The sequence below is a fragment of the Hippichthys cyanospilos genome, chromosome 19 (assembly GCF_059441005.1).
Source record: "Hippichthys cyanospilos isolate Australia breed blue-spotted pipefish chromosome 19, RoL_Hcya_1.0, whole genome shotgun sequence".
Taxonomy (NCBI): Eukaryota; Metazoa; Chordata; class Actinopteri; order Syngnathiformes; family Syngnathidae; genus Hippichthys; species Hippichthys cyanospilos.
The window spans coordinates 6,062,211-6,084,432 of record NC_142387.1 but is presented as its reverse complement, the minus strand read 5'-3'; the positions used below and the strand labels follow the sequence as shown (position 1 = coordinate 6,084,432).

General features: G+C 39.8%; 1 protein-coding gene and 1 long non-coding RNA gene across 2 annotated transcripts in view; one reads left to right on the top strand and one right to left on the bottom strand.

Annotated features, from left to right (window-relative positions):
• Positions 1–22,222, bottom strand: part of stau2 (staufen double-stranded RNA binding protein 2) — a 79,867-nt gene that overhangs the window by 33,161 nt on the left and 24,484 nt on the right. The window contains exons 8-12 of the mRNA XM_088441899.1: positions 19,288–19,500; positions 17,911–18,048; positions 16,687–16,815; positions 14,934–14,991; positions 5,139–5,500 (exon numbers count right to left, since the gene is read on the bottom strand). Coding sequence (XP_088298025.1) covers positions 5,139–5,500; positions 14,934–14,991; positions 16,687–16,815; positions 17,911–18,048; positions 19,288–19,500 — 900 coding nt within the window. The remainder of the gene's footprint in view (positions 1–5,138; positions 5,501–14,933; positions 14,992–16,686; positions 16,816–17,910; positions 18,049–19,287; positions 19,501–22,222) is intronic.
• On the top strand, positions 5,063–8,246 carry LOC148407726 (uncharacterized). The gene is made up of 3 exons (XR_015868692.1): positions 5,063–5,521; positions 7,181–7,221; positions 8,166–8,246. It is a non-coding gene; the product is annotated as an uncharacterized LOC148407726 (long non-coding RNA).

Below are 22,222 nucleotides of genomic sequence, written 5' to 3'. Positions count from 1 at the left end.
GCCTGGTAACGTCATGACGGTTTTTGGCAGAGGAATTTTATAGTGAGTTTGGAACACATAGTCATGCATGACATTGCACTAATCAGTTCTTGGTGGAGCGTTCGGTTTTGTTAGTAAGTAAAAGAAAACAAAAGATTAAAGCCATTAATCATAACTTTGCTTTCTTTTATGGTTGGTCTTGTTTTATGTCCAGATAGATTGGGCACAGACAACAGTTATTATTCGTCCAATCATTTAATTATCATGAAAGCGCTTGGGAGGATGTCTGTTGAAAGAATTAATTCTAGTGGAAGAAGGCAAACCAGAAGAGAGAATGATAATGAAAAACAAAAGACAAAATCAACTGGAGAAGTGTAACAGATTGAAAACGGATGTGGATTTCCAATGTGGCATGTGCTTAGAGTTGAGATATGGATGAAACACAATAAATACTGTAATAATAACAAAATAATAAAATAATTAAAAAGGCAAGACAAAAATTATGCTGCTTTACAAAAATCGGCAAATGCTGTCTTGGTGCTGGGGGGGTTGGGTGATTTAAATGTTTGCAAATGGGGTTGATTGTGGTGTAAAAACACAACTCATTTTTTCCACACACGCACGCACGTATGCATGCACGCACGCACGCACAAGGCCACCATGTATGCAGCACAACTGCACACTTTGCCAACAGTGCATTAACTGTCTGATTTATATCACAGACAAAAGTTGTTTTCGAAGATTGCTATTCACAGAAATATGCTACACTGCACAGCTGGAAGCCATCACCTACTAATGGGGTAGGATAAGCCTTCTTCCCAAAATGTATTTTCTAAAACAATTTCCAAAGTAAACAAAGACAAGGAGTGAGGTGATGACAGGAAGGGTGCTGTTCTTGAGTCTTTGGACCTGATCAGTCGTTTGATGTTGAGGCAGAGAAAATGAGATGAAAATGGGGGCCTTTGGAGATCAGGAAGAAGATGAATAAAAGAGGAAAATATTTGAGTGCCAGGCAGGCAAAAAGAGTAGTCGGCATCATCATTTGAAGTGGTTTCTCAACATGGCCAAAGAAGGAAGAGGAGGGACAGAAGAACAAACAAGGCAAGAGTGTGAGAAATCCTGGAAGCGCATTGAATGGTTATCAAACAAGCCACCCGCCAAGGATGTGTTTTTATTAATACGTGCTTTTCTGTCAAAGTCAAGCACTGCAAAAGCACGATCCACCCACCCTTTCATTCAATTTTACAAGCTGGCCTCTGATGGCTGGATACTAAAAGTGATCGCTATCTGGACTGTGTCATTACTGTCATGGATAGTGCAGGTGGAAAGATGATGACGCTAACTGGGAGTGTCACTGAACAATTTGCTGATCGATAGTGGATAACACAGAGGATGTTATCCACTATGGATTACATATCTAAAAAGTTAATATCCGTTTCCACTTGGAGCCAACACTATGTATGCCTGACCTTAATTTAGAGGTTCTCTGGCTTCGTGTGGGGATCCTGGACAACGGCTGTCCCAATCCACACAAGCCTCAAATACACCGCAACAAGAGAAAGTATTTAAGTCCTTTTTAGTAATACACAATTCTTTAAAATGTGCCAGTAGGAGTGGATTGTGGCAACTTTAACCAAAATCAAAACCAAGAGCTCGTTAGGACCCATACTAAGACCACATTGTCTAAAACCAGTTGATTTTATCCAACTTGGAGTTTGTAAATTGTGTTTACGCTTGACTGACCTTTACAAGCTAAGGGGTGTTTGACTGGTTTAGTCTCGAGACCGGTCTCAAGACCAATTTTTAAGGGTCTTGGTCTAGTTTCGGAATCAACGGAAATACCCTGTCTGGTCTTGGATTGGGTGGGCTGTGGATTTTTTATCAAGACCAGTTGAGACCACTACTACTAATACTATTACTACTACTTCTGCTGTAATCAATGAGATAATGCCAAATTTGTTGAACAGGTAAAATAAAAAAAAAAAAACTTGCTCCGACTGATGATTTGGTTCATTGTACTGCGTCAAAAACAAAAGAGCCGACTGTTGTTTTGGCATAAACAATATCGAATAAAAAGTTTTTTTTTTTTTTGTGTCCCCTCAGCCCTGTCGACCATTGTACAAAATGATGCACGCAGTGTGTGTATGTCTTGTCTCGGTCATGATTTCCATAATTCTTGGGTCTTGTCTTTGTATCTACATTCAAAAGTGTTGGCCTTGTCTTGGTCTCAATGTCCAACGATACACCGTGGTCTTGATCATGTCTTGGTCTCGGTTTGCATGGTCTTGACTACAACAATGCCTGCTGACTTCAAGTGAGGGGCGAGGTACACACTGGACTGATCATCAACTAATTGCAGGGTAAAAGCATACATATATACATAAAAAAAATAGATCCTCTACATCATAAATTTGTACTTATTGTGGGGTCATTAGAATGTATTTCCTTGAGTAAAGAGATATGCTCTAAAAACGATGACGTCATTACGCTCTGCTCTCATTTTTCTCATTCTCTCTCCATCATGCGTTTGGTCAGTTCAGTATTTAATTACACCATAGTTGACTGAGCTCTAAAGTTTTCATGATAGCGTTCACACTTAAGCGAACACACCGTTTGTGCCTTAAATAAATCAGTCCTAAAATAAACGGCGCTATCGTAAATTCAGCTGAATATGTTTGCGTCTAGCCTACAATCTAGAGTCTAGATGGATATAAATGATGACCCCTATCAAAAAAAGTGTCTGAATTTTTTTCCGTGACTAAATTCAACACCAACAAACTTGTAATTTCAAATTAATGCTTAAAGATGGAATGACTACATACCTGCCAGTTAATTTTGTATTGTTTATTGCTTGACATTGCTGTGCTATTTTATTGGCTGGGCCACAGCCAGTCATAAACAATTTAAATGATTAAAGCTAACAAGAGCAACTCGTGTTTCTCCATTACACTGTTTCCTGGAGCTACGTCAAGAGGTCAGCATCATCAAAATAAAAAATGTAAATCACAATACGAAGATAAAAAATAAACAGGCATGGAAAGTGATATAGGTAGATTTTTTTTTTTTTTAACAACACAAATTATGCTTCTGAATGTGCTACAGAAAATAGTTGACTAGCCAAAATGCAACACCATCCTGAATATTAAGAGACCACCAAAATGTCTAGTTTACATTGACAAGGTCAGAGAGGTGGTACTGTATGGATGTGGGTGAGGTGAATCAGTGTAGTTTTAAACCACTACACAACCTAATCACATTTACTGCTTTAAATATGTTGCATTTGTTAAAATAATGCATTAGATTCATATCTCCTGCGGGTGTAAATTTTAGTAAGCACTGGCTTTGATAGCTCTTATTAAGACGAGAAAAATTTCAATAGAATGTGACAGTACAATTAATTCAAGTGACCAATTCAAAGCTCAAACTAAATATTCATTACTCCCATTATTAATAGATTGTCTAGATCAAAATGTGGCATTTATTTTAAAACGAGATACAAGTTCAAGTGTAAAGTGGAGTGGGTGCAGTGAATGATGGTGCTATTAAGACATATTATGGCAGTGTAAATGAGCAGCTGGTGGTGGCGATGGCACGGTCAAAGACTAACAATCAAACGAAACAACGAGCAGCAATGTGGGGCAGTTTAACTGTCACTGTGACAAAAGATAAGCAAAAAAAAAAAGTATTGAGATATTGGGAATATGTGGCTCTAAGTATTTTTTCCTTGGTCCATACTTTGTCTATTACCTCTTGTTTCTTTGTTGCTGTCCTACTTCCAGCACACGTACCCGTGGTGCCAACAACACACCAGCCAAATTAATAGGAAATACACGCACACATACACCCCCACATACACACACATACAAGCACCCCGGATCAAGTGCCAGCATCCTTGCTCCAAACTGGCGTGAGTACAACAATACACTGTTTCTCATCCAGTTCGAAGACTTAAATCAAAAGTAGGGCTTAGCAGGTACACAGCCTTGCCTTTGTCTTTGGAGCTGGGCGAGTGAAACACACACTAGCTAGTATGCTTCAATCGCTTTTAAGTTGCTTTCATTTCATTGTTGAGTGGGCACAGTAATCCCCACTCACTTGGATAACATAATTACACTACAATCAGACCAGGATGTTATCATCACACTACACAAAAACACGTGCGAGTTTATGCTTTATGTCTTTAACAGTGTGACGTAAAGTGATGTTTTTGGCATGGGAATCCAAGAGAAGTTCATTTTCTGGCAACATTTACACACTGTGGTAAATAGAGTACAGAAGCCTTAAGCCAAAGAGTATCATTCAGATTTAAATTCATTACAATCCATGATATGAAACATCCTCTCAATGAAACAGACACTATACTGCCTGCATGTTTCAATTACAGCCTGGCTCTGAAATATGCTCATATTTTGATGTGTTTATTACCTCACATTAATGCATTGAGGGATTCACACAAAAAGATTAAAGTCCTATGTCAATATTGCAGATTAGAGCTTGTACATTAAGAGAACAAGACAGGCTCAAATTTAACACACACGAGCTTATCCCGACTCTTCAATTCTACTAAACAGAACCTGCTGTGTGCATGTGTGTGTTTGTGCAGTGTGTCTGGGCTTTGCCAGGCTGCACAGCTCTCTCAGGTTACACACCCACAGGAAGGCTCAGTGCAATAACAACGGCCTATCAAAAAAATCCTCAGCAGGTGAAGAGAAAATGTTTTTACACTTTTTTTGCAAACTGATAAAAAGCATCTGCAGCTGACCACTGCTAAGATCGAATTGAGTGGGTGCGTGAGTATACATCTCCTGTTTAATAATAACGCCCCTTTGAGGTTTACTTTTTGCTCTAAAGCTATAGCTTTGCCAATAAAGTGCACAGTGAAAGCAATTAGATAAGGTGATGTTGAGCGATTTGACACTGTAACTGCCACAGAAAGCTGTGTTCCTTACAGTACTGTAGGTCCTTTGGTAAGCGCATACTGTATGTTCTTGGTCCGCCTGTGTTTTGAATATCAGAATTTGAATAATGCATGTATGTAATGCAACAATGCATCGAAAATGTTCTTTGCAACTGATCCATGCCATTGACGGCTATGAATGTCAAAGATCCATTTTAACTATGCAAGCACCGAATGAGTTCAAAGTTGGCTTGAAGCTTACCTGAAAGCCCTGGATGCGAGCCAGGTACTCCAGCTGCTGTGCCGGTTGCACCGAAACACTGCAGGCCAAGGGGGGACTTTTCCCCTTTACTGGCAGTGTGCCGTCTGCCATGGGTGACTGGCTGTTTAGCAGTAGCTCCCTGGCCATGGTGGCTGTCGGGCTGGGAGTGGGAGATGGACTGCTGAAGTATGGAGTGTGACCTGGGGGAAGTGGGGTGGCGCAGGGAGCCATGTCTTTGGAGGCCATGTAGTTAATTGGACTGCCACTGCTGCTGTTGGGGCCTGGGGAACCACCTCCTTGCTTTCTGCTGGCTTCCATCTCCTGGTAGACATCAGGACTGAGGTGGAGTAGACCTTTCTGGGCTGATAGGGATGAGAGGGATGGTAAGTTGTTTATTGTCAAGTTCTTTTGAAATTAAATATAAAGAAATGAAGAAATACAATGCTCTTAAAGTTTTTATATCTTTTGAGGTTTTAGTAGGGATACTGGAACAATAACTGGCAGAGCTGATTATTGGCATCAGTATTTGTCATTGACGAATACCAGTATTGGCCTTCGAAAAAAAAAACAAGTTGGCCAATAACAGTACAATATTGTATTGAAAGTGTAAGAGCACATAAAAATATTTCATAACAAAATGATGGTGAAAAAAGGCACATGGAAAAATCTGATGGCACGCCCATAAAAAAAAACAAAACAAAAAAAACGGAGAAGTGTCAGTAAAACAGGTGAAAATGCAAATAGTGGGACTGGGCCAATATTTGGCATTTTGATGTACAGGTATTTGTTAATCTTCAAAAAAAAAAAAAGAAAAAAGAAAATCAACATTCTAACATGTTTAAAGTCTTTAAAATGTTTACGAGCCATGATACGGCCTCTAATTATTTTAAAGAGAATATACATATTACTGTGTGTATATATATATATATATATATATATATATATATATATATATATATATATATATATATATATATATATATATATATATATGTGTGTGTGTATTTGTTTTATTTTTTTGTTTTGATAACAATATATTTTCTTTTATTGAAAATGATTATCGGCTTCTAATATCGGTTATTGACCTCCTTGACTGCTAAGAATTGTATCGGTCCTGAAAAAATAAGAAAAAACAACTAATATCACCCTATATCTACTTGTTAGTCATAAAAAAAAAAAAAAAAAACAATTGAAGAAGGGAAAAGTAAAGGACCACCCTGAATTTGATCAGGAAATGAAATTTCATACCATAACCTCTAACTGAAATGACAGCAATACAACTTCATTCGCACATATGTGTGTGTCATTGCGTGTTTGTGTAGCTTGGCTCCGAAAGTGTCATTCCATTACTTTGTGTGGTTTGGCAGTTCTGAACTGGACCAATGCATCCGCTGGGATAGAAGTGGAGCTTCTTTCTCATTCGGAAACGCAAACACAGACACATCAACCAACATCAACACAACAGCTAGTATTGCATCAGTGATGAGAAACCGCAGTCGGCTGCCTGGAGTCATGTAACATTTTGAACGCAACGGGGGAAGAACTAGGATGCGATTTGGCTCATGAGCCTTTGCCGGGATTTGAATCTTCCATGATCACAGAAGCTGAGCGTTTTTGTCTGACTGATTTGGGTATTTCTTCTTCTTCTCCTTCCAGCTTTTCCCTTCAGGGGTTGCCATAGCAAATCAATTGCCTCCATCTAAGCTTGTCTCCCACATCCTCTTTTCTAACTCCAACTACCTTCATGTCCTCTTTTACCGCATCAATAAACCTTCTCTTTGGGCTTCCTGTAGACCTCCTGCCTGCAATTCATTATTTTCTTTGTACATGTCTGAACCATCTCAGTCTGGCCTCTCTGACTTAATCTCCCAAAACTCTAACATGTGCTGTCCCTCTGATATATTCATTCCTGACCCTATCCACCTTGGTCACGCCCAAAGACAACCTCAGCATCTTCATCTCTGCTACTTCCATCTCTGCCTACTGTGTTTTCCTCTATGACACTGTCTCACCACAGTCTTATACAGTTTCTTTCATTTTAGCTGAAACTCTTCTATGATGGAGATGATGACGGAGGCTACATGTAAGTTCATTCTATTATTTTAATAAATTTGACTGTGACTGTTTCTTATTTGTTCATATCTGTTGTTGCTTTTTACTCACATTTTGTAAATACAGATTGAACCTGAAGTTTTGTTATTTTTACTGCGCGATTTTTGAGGCTCCAAACAATTCTGTTGGGACCCATTGTTTTTTTAGTATTGCGAGTCCCGAAGACCCAACACTTTGAGGTAAAATGAGCACTGAAAGCACCCCTAAATGAGTGCTAATGTCGGAGATTTTATATGTAGCGTATTATCCGAACAAGGCGGACAGTTATTTTGTTTTTCATTGAAAAAAAAAACATGCAATTTTCCCTTGCTCTGGAAGCAAAGGCCCGCTCTGTCAACGTTTTTCTACGCTACAGTCTCCATTATAAAAATGAGCTGTAAGGGGCCACATGTGTTCACTGACACCTAACACGACATTGAGAGTGGCGTGTTCAGAAAGGCAGAGTATAATCGGAGTGTATTTCCGATAGTACTCGAGAGTGTGACCACAGGTCTTCTGCTATTTTCTGGTGAAATGTGAAATAGCTTATTTTTACACGCCATTTTGTACAATGGTCGACAGGGCTGAGGGGACACAAATTATGAAAATTGTACACCAGAGGTCGTGGGACGTTGGAAATCTGAAACCAGACTTAGAACATGCCTGAATTAAATTATAAACTCCAAGTGAGTAAATTCCAACCATTGCAAATATGCAATTCCTCTATTTGGAATCCATGCGCTCAGATTAATAAAACTAAGTCAACCACGAATGTATATGCAAGCCATGTCTGTAAAAACGCTAACCGCCGAATTATGAAGCAGGTTCAGTTTCGCTTCCTGCCAGTAGTTTTCAGTGGCCCCAAGAAATGGCCCGTGTGATTTGCATTTAACAGCCCAAGGCATGTGTTTTGTCTGACCTGCTTCTCTTTAACAGGACACGGTTCCATCCAGATGAGCAAGTTTGGACTTTGAGACTCTTCAGATCCAGATCGCTTCAATAAATCTCATGCGTGTATCTTGGCATGCGTGGCTCTCTGACATCATTATCCTGAAATGGCTGCGACAGGTGGACTGAGGGAAACGCCAACGGGCCAGGTTACTTCGTCACTTTGTGGCTCGGATTAAAAGCGAGGCTGGAAGAATATGAGGCGTGAAGAACCAACAGGGGGAGATGTGAATTTGGGTAAAGACGATGAAAGTAAAGGAGCCAGTTTTTAGACGGGAGAGGAGCTGGGTGTGGAGGAGTGGATGTGAAAACCATGCAGAGCCTCCTAAATCCAGCCAAGGTCACCAGAGACGGGAAGACCAGCTGTGTTCGTGTGTGTCTTTCTGCTTGTTTGTGTGTGTACGGACCAACAGCTGGGAAGAAAGTGTTGGAGCGAGCGCATGACTGACAGCATACTTCCTGTTTGAGTTACTATGGCCATCATGCATATACAGACATGAGAGATTTGCGCACTTGCACTTCAGTTGTGGCTTTCTGGGAATCCAGACACCATTGCCCAATTTGAACAACTTAAGTGGGCACTGAAGGCTGTGATGAAACCCAGGCGCTATTACTCATACTTGAACAATCTCCACCACGTCAGTAATAGCACAACCTCGACTGTTTTTATCCTTTGTTCTCCATCGCGAGGGTAATTTTAACTCATTCGCTGCTACAGGAGTGAAAATTGATTTTTGACATACAATTTCCCGCGAAAGTGAGTACGCACCTCACATTTCTGATCATATGTCGGGATATCTTTTCATGAGGCAACACAAATGAAATGACTAGACACAAAAAAGGGTAGTTAGTGTACAGCTTATATAACAGTGTAAATATATTCTCTCCTCAAAATTACAAACTAAAATTACAGTCATTAATGTCCAAACAACTGGTCATAAGAGTACACTCCTGAGTGAAATGCCCAAATTGAGCTCAGTTAGACATCTTCTACAGTGTGATAAGGTCTCGACTGTGAATAAGTAGCAAGTGTGTTAAATTAGGTATTACAGCGCTTACACACTCATAGTGGTCACTGGAACTTCAACACACTGAAACACCTTGAAACTGAGCTGCGGCACAGTGGCCAATACCATCCAACAATTTAACAGGACAAGTTCCAGTCAGAAGAGGCTCAACCATGCTTGGCTGAAGAAGCTGAGTGCACATGGTAGGCGCCACATCCAAAGGTTGTCTTTGAAACATAGATGTAGGAGTGCTTCCAGCATTGCTGAAGAGGTTGAATGTATGGAGCGGTTAGCTGCCAGTGCTCAGATCATATGACACACAACGTGTCAAATTAGTTTGCATTGTCATAGGTTGCTGAAGACAAACTGACTAAGGACCCGGATTGTTCTGTGGTCTAATAACACTAAGATAACCTTATTTGGTTCAGATGGTGTCAAGTGTGTGTGCCATAAACCAAGTGAAGGGTATAAAGACATTTTGTGATACCTACAGTCAAGCATGTCATGGTCTGGGGCTGCTCTAGTGCTGCTGGTATTTGGGAGCTACAGTTCATTGAGGGAAACATGAATGCCGACATCTACAGTGACATCTCTAAGCAGATTAAATATACCTCCCTCTATAAATTGGCCCACAGGGCAGAATTCAAACATAATAGTGATCTCACACACACATCCAAGAAGACCACTGGCCTGCTAAAGAGGCTGAAGGTAAAGGTGATGGACTGGCCAAGCATGTTCCCAGACTTAAATACTAGTGAACACCATTGGGGTATCTTCAAATGGAAGGTAGAGGACCGTATAGAGGATCGTAAAGTCATAAATATCCGCCAGCTCAGTGATGCCACGGAGGAGTGGAAGAGGATTCCAGTGGCAATTTGTGAAGCTTGGGAGAGCTCCATGCCCAGGAGAATGTAGTCAGTGATGGAAAATAATGATGGCCAGACAAAAATGTTGACACTGGACATTTTCATTTTGGGGTGTACTCACCTTTGTTGTACTGTTGCTATAGTATTTTGAACTATTTTGAGGGAACAGTAAATGTACACTGTTCTTTAAGCTGTACATCAACCACTTTTTGTTCATTAAAGAGTCATTAAGTGTTGTCCTGTGGAAAAATATAATTAAATTATCTGAGAAATGTGAGGGGTGTACACACTTTTATTAAATACTATACAAAGCTGTCAGCGGAAGTGAATGTGTTACTGCGGGGGTGTCCAAACCCGGCCCTCGAGAGCCCCTGTCCTGCATGTTTTCGAGGATTCTTCCCTGACTCACCGGATTCAAATGATCAGCTCATCAGCAAACTCAGCAGAAGCTTGATAATGATCCTGATCAATTGAATCAGGTGTTTCGGGGAAAGTTGATTCGCTGAGGCAACCCCTGAAGGGAAGAAGGCGAAAGTAGAAGAAGAAGAGCTGTCAGGGAAAAACAAAAAGGAAAACATGCAGGACAGCAGACCAGGTTTGGAAACCTCAGATTTATTGCTAGCCCAGTAAAAACAGATCTTGGACGTCTTTAACCGTGGGAGTGAATGAGTTAAATTGGACTAACGCAAATCTGACGGAGAATTCTGCATGCAGCATCGTTAAAAATGAAAGATGCTGGCCAACATGACATCAGCAGTGGACAAAGAGTATTATGTGGGGGCTCAGAGGGGCCAGAGAATGTAAGCCATGTGACTGCTGATCTACCATCGCATGTGTGGGTGTGAGGGAGCAATGGTTTGACTAAGCACTACAAAATTGTGTGCATGAAGTAGAAGTAAACGAGCGAGAGCAGAGGATGGGCAAAAGAAAATCGAGAAGTACGAAGAGAATGAAAGGAAAGCGGTGCAAGTTTCCAGGCAGTTTCGGAGGGGTCCCGCCCATGTTCGGCGTCCGGCGGGCCAGGGGAGCGCTGGAGGGAAGCCAGAACCAAGCATGAGACTGATCGAAAACAGATAGGGCCATAGCCCGCTTCTATAAATCACCACGGCTGAGCGGGACCTTCTCATAGTTCACACATGCACACAATGCGCCGACACACTGACGCACACACATATGCACAGCAGGAAATGAAATGTGGCAACTTCAGTGAAAAGCCTGGCTGCAGGACCCATGGGAATAGACGAGAGAAAAATCACTCGTCTTACTACTCTTTCTTTTAGTCTCTAAGCCACTGTTAGTTGTAACGCAGCATCCCGCAGCTCACACAGGCCAAAGGACAGAAGCACACATGCACACTCAACGCACTGAGGTGTGTGTTGTATTTAGTAAAACACAAGCAATGGCCTTTAGATTTACTCTAATTACGAAACTGCGGTGAGTGCCATTTTTTTTTTTTTTACACATTTGCAGTATTTTAGAGGAGGCTAATTTGTGGCTTGCATTAGTAAAATGTTTATTATTCGGTCAAATAAGAATTGTTACGAGGGGAATGGTATGAGTAGCTAGAGTAAATGCATCTCAATAAAAGTTTTTATCCATTTATCTTTTTAAACCTGTTCTGACAACCTGTTCTATATTGATGTGGATTTTATTTAAGTCATGTTTGATTATCGACTCTATGGCAACCGGTTTGGAGTTATGAGAAGCACTTCGGCAGGGGGGAGGGGGGGGGGGGTGTAATGTAAGATATTAACAGCTTGTCTGCAGGTCTCAAGAAACACAGTTTTGAGGCTTTTTAATGGAATAGTTAAACTTTCTTTTAAAATAAAAGAAAAATAATTGGAAAATGATTAAACTTATTGTTTTTTTGGATTACAGTGACTCTTATGGAAAACATTAAATTCCTTTGGTAGGTTTTATACGGTTGTGCATTTTCATTAGTAATCAGTGTTGGGAGTAATCCATTACAAAAGTAGTGTAATTACTTTTGCTGTGACGTGGTAGTGTAATATATTACATCCCCCCCCCCCCCCCTCCCCAAATTCACCAAAAACACCATGAGATCAGAGGAGAAAAGTTCGGAGCAAAATGTTTACTTGCTGCTGTTAGTATCTACTACGGTAGTGATAAATGTGGCCGCAAACTACAGGTTGAATATGGACAGTATGCACACAAGAAAGACATACGCCCATTACTTTCAGTTCGTCAGAGAAGAATATACAGTAGGCGTTAGGTGCACTTTACGCACCACGCCTATAGAGCTGTCCACTTCACGAAATAGGACCAATAATTTGACAAACCATTCAGAGTGGTGCCATAGTAATGTGAAGTTAGTGAAAAAAAACACGAGGAGGATTTTGCTCTCTCGCTGAATGTCCACCTCAAAGGTTAGGAGATTCGCGGTGGACTATGTCATACGCAGAGGATATGCTTCTGCTTTCCACAGTGGATTAACCAGCATTTCGAAACCTTGTCAGAAAAGTCCATGTCGCAAATAGCAATAATGACAAGGTAAGCTTACCCTAAATTTCAGAGTGGATGCCATAATAGGTGCTACTCCAGCTCACACAAATTCAGCAGCAAAGGCTTCTAAAACTCTAACAGGGAAAAGCCATGAAAACAACTTGTAGCTTCCATTCTGCACTGGCAATCATGGCAACAGGCAACAACAAGAAACACATTTTTTAAAGGAGTGGTAAATGTTTGTGCAACAAATATTTCAAATGTATCATGTGCTGTTTGTGGTTTGGGAAACAATAACAAGCTAATTAGCAGAGACTTAGCCTGATATTGAGTAAGAGGCAAACAATGAATGGGAATGGCTGCAAACAACATCACAAAATGAGGGGAATTTCCCAGGAGGCTCTTCTAACAAACCTTCAAGTGCAAATGCTACAATACAAACCACAAGATAGACTGTACACAAAAGAACAAACTTCTCACTATGAATGTGATTTGAATGAATTATCTCTTGACAAATTAGGTAAAAATCACAAATGTGAATGTTATTATGCAGCTTTGTTGCAATCTAAATAATGTGAATCCAGAGAAAGTAAAAATATTCAGTGGTGGGCAAACTTTGGATAGCTCAACAAATTTCAAACACCCCATTCACTCGAGCATCAAAACTGTGGTTGTGTATTTGTGGCAGGGCATGGCATCACTGCCAAAGGCCTCACTTGGATATGGGTGCATTCCAATTTTAATACTGATGTTTGTTATCCAAACAACATCACATGAGCATTTTTTTTAATTCCTGCATCTGCTGGTATTTAAGCTACTTGAGTATTGAGTGACGCTGTGATGATATGAAGAGAAAGCGGTGTCAAAACTACAATTTTATTTTCATTGGCCAATGGCCAATTGAACAGACATACAGCTGACAGAGAGCAGCTACTTTCTACAGAACTGCATTGTCATGCTTTTAATGTTCACTGACTTCAACAGTACCTCCCACTGTCAAACGAAAAGGCATGCTGAGTCACTACATTCCCATCTGAAACACTACAGAAAAATTCTGGCATCAACAAAGTAATTTATATTTATTTAAGTGCTGTCAGGATTACAGGGAACAGATTATTTCATTAAAATCTGCAATCTAATTAATGTCTTTTTAATCTCTCCTAAAGATTTCTAAGAAAAACCTTAAATTCTTATTTTTTTAAATTTAGATAGCCTGTGTTATTAAGGCTGATCAAAAGAATAAAACGTGGTTTCAGTCATTTATTTTGTGCAGTTACAGATGCAGTTGTCACCATTTATCCTTTAATTAATTAACCTTTAATTTCAAATAGGAGGGATGAAGGAGTGGTACTTTCTTTTATCATTCGCCAAATCATCCTGTCCGTCACAGACTCACTCAAGTTTATTTAGCAAAGAGCTTTGCTATGACTCGCTACATTAGTCTTTGTTGCTAACGTTACATGTGGCTGTAGTTGCAGGGTGCTTTGCACTTATGTAGTGGGCTGAACTTTAGTTGCTTCCATGGTAAACAAGGTCTTTCTTCCAAAAAGAATGCTTATAATGCTACCTTCAAAAAATGTGACGTAATGTCAACCAACAACTATGACATGCTCCTCCATTTTCACATCTTCCTTCTGCTCCTGAAATTGATGCAACAGAAGCCTATCAGGTTATGCCAAACAATGACAATCAATTTCCACTTCAGGGTGTTCAGGATCGACCTTTGTTTTTCCAACCCCCAACAACTCAAGTGTAAGAAGCATGACGCCGAACGCCCAACGAATCTAATCAGTGTACAGAAAACATCAAAATAGGTAAAACAAATTAGAGTGTGATTATAACACTTTACTCTAATTAATCAATCAAAATTAATGTGTTAATCTGCCCGTAAATTAATTTTAGTTTTTTAAATTATTTTTTTATAATAGCTCAAAATGTATTATTTAAACTCTGGAGCTCTGTATGGTGTCTGAATCCTACTTTGTCTGCAGGTAGGTGTTTTGGAGTCAGCAAATACATCCTGCCACCTTTAGCAACTTGTTGATCAAAATTTCATATACAGCCTGCATCATTTTGTGGTATGTGTCTGATGTATAGGATTATGTGAATGTGCGCCTGTGTGTTAATCCTGAGTGAAATGTGATGTTTTGTGCACAGGAAGGCAACGGGGGGACTCCCCAGAGGGCCTTAGTGTGCGGGCCCTGTAAGCCTGAGTGAATGGGCCTGATTTCGCAGGCTCCCCACGAGGACGCACGGCCGATTAAACTGACAGTCAGATGCCCATTGACCAGTCACAGAGATTAAACGCCGGGCCATCTCAGCAACTAAAACCACCTGGGGACAGAGGCAGCGATGGAGATGCAGGGAGAGGGGAGGAGAAGGAAATGGAAAGGGAGACGGAGAGACGTGCCGATACTCACTGTTACTCGTCGCTTCGGTAAAAGACGCCTTTTGTCCGTTCCAGCCTTTGTTGTCCATCTGTGGTGATGCAGAGGGAGGCAGAGAAAAAGGAGGGGGTGGGGTGTAAGTAAGAAAGATGTATTCTTGAACAGACAGCTTTTTCCACGCATGTCAGACAAGTTCCTTCCTACTGTTTGGACCACAAAGAGACGAACGCTCACATGCGAGAACGCTTAAGAAGCCTAGTGTCTGTCTAGGCCAGCTATTTAATCAAGGGGGTTGTCAATGTTTACCACCCTCAAAGGCTTCTTTTCAATGTGCCGCTGCTGTGGTTCTATGCATGTCAGCCTACACAAACACACACAGTCTCAAACATACGTGTGTACAGCACAGAGTCCAACGATTCTGGATATTTGTGACAGTTGAGAGGAGAAAAGAGCTGGAAGTGGCGATCTCCAAAGAGAAAACAGCAACAACTAATTAGGATGAGTTACCATGGAAAATTCAGGGAACCTCCACCGACAATCCGCCCAAAAGCGATACAATTTGGATTTCAAAAACAAATGCCACAACATGAGGTATCAGTGATGGCAAAGACAAAAACAACATCTAACAACATATGAGTGTGCCACAAGGGTATTCACGGTCTTCTCTGAAGGCCTAAACATCATCAAACGCACAGACATGCATTTAAAACTTTGTATAAGTTTGTAAAATAACATTGATCCATCCATTTTCTATACCATCTTATGCTCACAAGGGTCGCAGGCTTACTGGTACCTGGACACACTGGACTGGTTGCCAGCCAATCGCAGGGCAAAGAGGGATGAACAATCATTCACGCACCCAATCACACCTAAAGACAATTTAGAGTATCCTTTATACCTGCCATGCATGTTTTTGGAGTGTGGGAGGAAGCCGGGGTGCCTGTAGAGAACCCGTGCGGGCTCGGGGACAAAATGTAAACTCCACACAGGAAGGCCGGCATTCAAACAAGATTTGCAGTCAGCAATTTCAGCCTCACAAAAGAAAGCAGACTGATTCTTATTCTGCTGAATTTAAATAAGACACTTAAAAATGTCTTGCTTTTACAGTACTTTGGAAATCAATTAAAAAAAAATTTTTTTTTTTGCTAATTGTATGCCGTTACCGATCAAACCAGTAAACAAATCATAAAACTAATCATGTTAGTGAATTTTGATGTGACCTAGATTAAACATTCAAAAATACAATTTATTAATTGGAAAAATAATGGAAAGGTTAATCAATTGTTAAAACTACCATTAGTTGCAGCTTTACTATGATAACCACAGAAAATGGCAGAAAACGTTTTATTTTCAATAATTAAATGTAAATCACAGTCACTAATTTAAAACGGATACTATTAACTACTACTACTTTAAATTGCATGTTACTGAATGTATTTAAAAAAAAAACAAAAAAAAAAACTAAGTGATAATTATTTCACGTACAAGTAAATTGAAAAACATTAAGCATGGCATTCTTCTTGTGCAGATTTAGGATTGCGATAGGACAAGCCAACATGGAAGCAATGTACGTACTTCACATTTTTCCTCCATGGGAAATATGCACTGTTTTAAAATAGATAGGAAACAAACAGTGTCACAGAACGGAATGTGTTTACAGGACTGAAAAAGTTTTGTAAACTGAATTATAATAACACCATCATACAACAAATAAGCATGCTCTAATGGTAGAAAAAATGACTAAGATAAAAGTGAGGTTAAAACAAACGAGTAAGAAAAAAAGTACCTCTGTTGGATTTGAAGGGGCTGTAGAGGCTTTGTATCCCAGCTGCAGCAACATTGCCTCAGCAGCATTGCGTTTAGCCACCTTTTTATTCTGCCCTGTTCCCGTGGCAACCTCGTTGTTTACTTTCACCTGCATGAAACACACAGTCAACTCAAAATATTCAAAATTCAAAGCAGAATTTAAAGGCAGATATCATTGCACAGTTCTTGTGACATTCCCTCAGCTTTTTACACTTTCATTCATTTGCAGTCAGGAACGCTTCAGTTTTTTTCTCCAAACCAAGCAGGCCACATAATTTACACTTTGCTCAAAAGGAAAAGTGAAGTGTTTGTTTTTCACTGATCTTGAAACATTAAATCTGTCAACTTATAATGTAAGCAGATATTTCCAAGAGAATATCAGACGTCGGTATGTTATGCAAACAGACAATTACGCTGTACAAATAACATTAAGCGGCCGGAGCCTGTGAACAGACAAGCTTTGGTGCACTCACTCAAAAGTGCTCTGACATGCTCATTAGGTCCTTGTTTAAATGAATCATATGGAACACGAGCATGCCATAATGAAAAGCCCAGTAAATGACTTGTAGAATAAACACAATAATTCCTAAAATAATAAATAGTCAGTCTATTAGAGGCACTTGAGACAAGGTGAAGCATTTTTCTGTAACTAGTGGTTGGAAGTAACAAAAGAGTAAACAGACTCATTGCACTCCCTGTGCTTACGGCAGAGAACAATGGGGAAATTTAAGAAGCGTGAGTGGACTACACAAAAGAAACGCATATACATTCACAGAGCCTGATGTGCGTATCAAAAAGGCATGGAGAATAGGTTTGAGGCTGAATTACTGCCTGATGCTAAGAGAAGCTGTGTTCCACTTATGAAACAAGGGGACTACGGAGGGAGAAAAGAGACAGAAAATCAGCATTGCAAATAAAAAGTGTAACAAAAAAAAAAACAAAAGAAAATACATGTTACACTTGATTTGGCAATTCTCAATAAAAGGTAAGCTAAGCTATTCAAGGTGAAACAACTGATGGACAGCAATGAGGACAAGATATCTTTTATAGGTTCCAGCTGATGTCAGATATTGATGTTTCATTTCTCATGAAACAGTAAAGGAAGAAAGTACATTTGTTTAATATTAATAATGTATTAGGATAAAATAAAGATTGTTATTCATCATTAAATTTGACTTGAATGGATTGGAAAGCCTGTATATACCTGCATGATAAATTCTCTGCGTCGGGGCATTCCCCTCTCCGAGAGCAGCAAATACTCAGGCTCTTTTTCCTTCTTGGCCTGCTGGATCTGGGCCAGACGACTGATAGGGTTCATGCCCTGTCCATAGTCTGGTCCGGTCTAGGAAGACGAAGGGACAAAGAGTGGGAAAGGGCCAGAAAGTGTTACATATGTGGTGTTGTAACATGGCAATGTTAATTTTTTGCTTGTTTCCCTTATGTTATTATGTTTCATGTTCATCCTTTGTGAAAGGAAAAAAAATACAGCAGCAGGGCCTGCAATGCAGAAGGCCTTCAAAGGAATTTTAATGAAAACTTCAGTTCAAAGACCATGATTGCACTCACTGAATTTCTGTGCGCAAACTGTATATGTACGGTATGGTGGAACAGAGGTTAGCACGAACGCCTCACAGTTCAGAGGTTGCGGGTTTCATCACGGCTCCGTCCTCCCTTTGCATGTTCTCCCTGCGCACTCCAGTTTACTCCCATATTCCAACAACATGCATGGCAAATGTATTGGACACTCTAAATTGTCCATAGGTTTGTTTGCGAGTGTGAATGGTTGTCTGTCTATGTGTGCCTGCAATTGACTGTAAACCAGTTCAGTGTGTCCCCCACCTACTGCCCGGACACAGCTGAGACAGGCTCCAGCAGGTCGCAACCCAAGTGAGGATAAGCAGCCAAGGAGACAGATGATTTTGGATAATCTCTTTTTTTTTTTTTTTTTTTTTTTTTAATGACGAGTTCAAAATTGCTAAGCCTGATCATTATTGGCCAGACAAATATGAAAAAATAATTTAAAAAAAAAATGCAGTGATCACTTCCCTGATGCACCGTAAATTGGACGATTATGGAAACTTTAACCATGTACAGCAGTTGTATACATCAGAATCAGAATCAGAATCGCCTTTATTGTCATTGTATAGCATACACTGAAATTTGGGTGCTACTCCTTAGTGCATTTCGTTAAAAAACAGAATAAATAGAGCTGTTTGCTTATATTTAGTTGGCTCCTGCTATTGGCAGGGAATAAGTAACAGGCCTATTCCACTAATAGTGGGAATGTGCATATATTTAATGCCAGCTGAAGTGAAAAAAGGGGGGGAAAGTGATTATTTATTGTATATTTTATTCAGCTGATTACACAGTAATCAGTATTTTTTCTGCCAAAATTTTATATATATATATATATATATATATATATATATATATATACACACACACACACACACACACACACACACACACACACTATCAGTTGGGCCAGTGGGTACAACTCTAAGGATCACTATTTATGGAAGTGAAAAAAACAAAAACAAACAATGAATATATAAAATGTCACTACTTCAGGTTGGAATACCTTGAGGATGGTCTTGGTGCGTTTTTTGTAGTGCATTTTGGGTTTCTCCACAACTGGAATGAAGGGCAGTTTCTTCAGGTCCTGCAGAACTGACAGAGCCGCACGCTTCTTGGAGAGCTTTTTGCTGTTGCCCTCGCCCTCAGCTGAGAATTCCCCAACTGTGACACGGGTCAGGAAGCTTTTCATGTGTGGCGGTCCACTCTCCTTCAACACCTATTGCATATACACAAGTAGAAAGGGAGTTTGGCAAATGAAAATGTTGATTTAATTCCAGACTTTTCTGGACGTATACATGAAACAGGGCCAAGGCTTGTGTGTCTGCATGTGTACAGAGGGGGCTTCTGCAGATCCATGTAAATGCCTGTTTGTGTCTTTTTGGTCATGGTGTGCGTTGGGAAGCGTGTGCAGCGCACTCTGCAAGCAGCTACACCAGGTGGTCTAAAACATCTGCTCTCAATGGTCACAGTGCTACCCGCCCATATACTCATGTTATTCATATACAAGACACACACACAGGCACTGACGTACAAGAACACATTAAGAGTAACATGCTCCTAGATGACAGTCTCTAGTGATGAGGGCTCAGTTTCCTTCCTCTTGCCGCTGGTCACCTGGGAGACCTAAAACAAACACCGGCTGGCGTTAGGTCATGCTTCTGCAATCACATCGACTTCCTGTGAAGTACGAGAGCAGGATTTGTGTGAGCACTGAGTGTATGAGTGTGAATGTATGTGTGTGAGAGTGGGTGACTGAGTGAATGAATGAGTGAGAGCGAGCCAGAAAAAAAAAATGTAGAAAGACAAAAAGACAGGTGTAGGCGTGGCTCTGTGAAAAATTATGGAAACAAAACAAAAAGTCAAAATTAAATACTTCACTAGTGTAGTAATTTCCAGCAGTAAAAAGTTAATATTTTGCATACAATTAATTTGATAAGCAAATTATTATTCACATACAATTAATACCTTCATAAACACATTTTGCCTCTTGCTGTCAACAATTACATGTACTCAAGGCTGAGGTAACAACCAATCATGGCACAGCTTGTGAACGTCACATGGCCAAACCCAGAAAACAAGTTAAGTTGTGATTTGTTGTTACTCCAACCTTGAGTACATGCAATGTCATTTTAAGTGGAAAGCAAGTGGCAAAATGTGTTTATGAAAGTATTAATTGCATGTAAAAAAAAAAAAATTGTTATGAATTGAATTATATACAAAATATTAACTTTTTGCACGAAAAAATGGCTAAAGGAGTATAGTATCTTTTTAATCAAAAACAAAACTAACATTTTACAGCTGAAAAATTAGCTGTGTTTACTACACATGTATGACAGTACTAATCAGTTTTTTTTCAAACATTGTTTATTAGCTGGTGTGTCAACAAATCCTTAATCAGAACGCAATTTGTAGTGCTCACTGTGCAAATTGTTGCAATCAAACAAACTGCAAATGCCTAATTTGAACCCAGTGAACTGATTAAAACAGATAAGTGGAACCATGAGCATTCCTGAGATACTTGAGTCAACAACACAGCAGAGGCTAATTCTATACCATTACAGGAATTGAGGGATAATGTCCCCATTATTGCCCATTTGATAATTACTGCATGCTGTTTGTTTCAGTTAACAAAATAAAACGATACGAAAGGCGGCCATCACACCAGTTGGATTTGAAAATGAAAGGAATGTTCAACATTAAAATGTCCAAAAGTAAAAAAGAAAATGAGTATTTTCAAGAATATGGACAAAACATTCATCCTCATTTCATTTTCAATTGTGACCCAATGTGTTTATACTTACAAAATACCTTTTTTATCTATTCTAAATGGTGTGACTGCCAAGTACTTGTGTGCATGGCCAAAACTTACTTTGTGGTTTCGATCTTCTTTTTTTTTCCTTTTGGCATTCTTGTACTATGAATCAGCTTTATGTAAAGACACATGATGCACAAAGCCCTTGGAGTACAAATGTCAACGCTTGCAAAGGTGATGCTAAGAAATACATGTAACATGTCTGTTTTGAACAGAGTACACGTTCTTTGCATTAGGCTTTATTTTTCACACATACATTTCTAATCTAATCTGTGAATGTAGGCAACTCATGCTTGTAAGAGGAATAGTGGCATATACAGTATAAACTGTCTCTTTTTCCATCACAGGCTACCTTAGAACATAAGTGGCGTATAATGTTTTATAACAGAACAAAACTGGAAGCTACTCAAGGAAAGAAACAATTACAACAGTTTAGATTTGTAATGAGATATAATTCTATCAATGCCTCGAATTATGTAAAAAAACAAACAAAAAACAAAAGAACAAAAGAAGTCTGGTCAATATGGTCCAGTATGAGTTACCCCAAAAATGTCACCAGCCTAAGGTTCTCAGGTACATTAGTATAGAAATGTGACAAAGATAGGAAGCTATGACAAAGATTTGGGTCCAATTGAATGAAGAAAGATTCTTTTGTGTGATGACTGGTGGATGGACAAGCCTTTGGGAGGGGAGGAAGTAGCTTCTTGTAAGACGGGTGGTTCTTGGCTCAGATGCTCTACTTTTGTGTCCCTCCTTGGAAAAGGAGCCTCCAATCCAACAAACAAGCTGTGATTTATAGATTGGTTCCTCTTTGATGCCGACATCTGCTTGATATTGCCTGACAGGAGGATTAAATGAGCCAACTGGCTCGGAGGGTGGCAGCGACCCTCATCGTAGCAGAGGGATGGGAAAGCAGGCTAGCACTGACTCATTGGTAATTTCATTCCCCAAAGAGGGGAGGAATGAGATGTGAAAACATGGGCACTGCTGTGAGGTGTTCACCTGAAGGATGACCTTGACAGTTTGGTGAATTTATGAAAAATTAATTGTGCCGTCTTTATTTTTCCAAATAAGCACACATCTAAATACTAAAAGAGGAATACTCCAAAACACACTCCATTTTGAA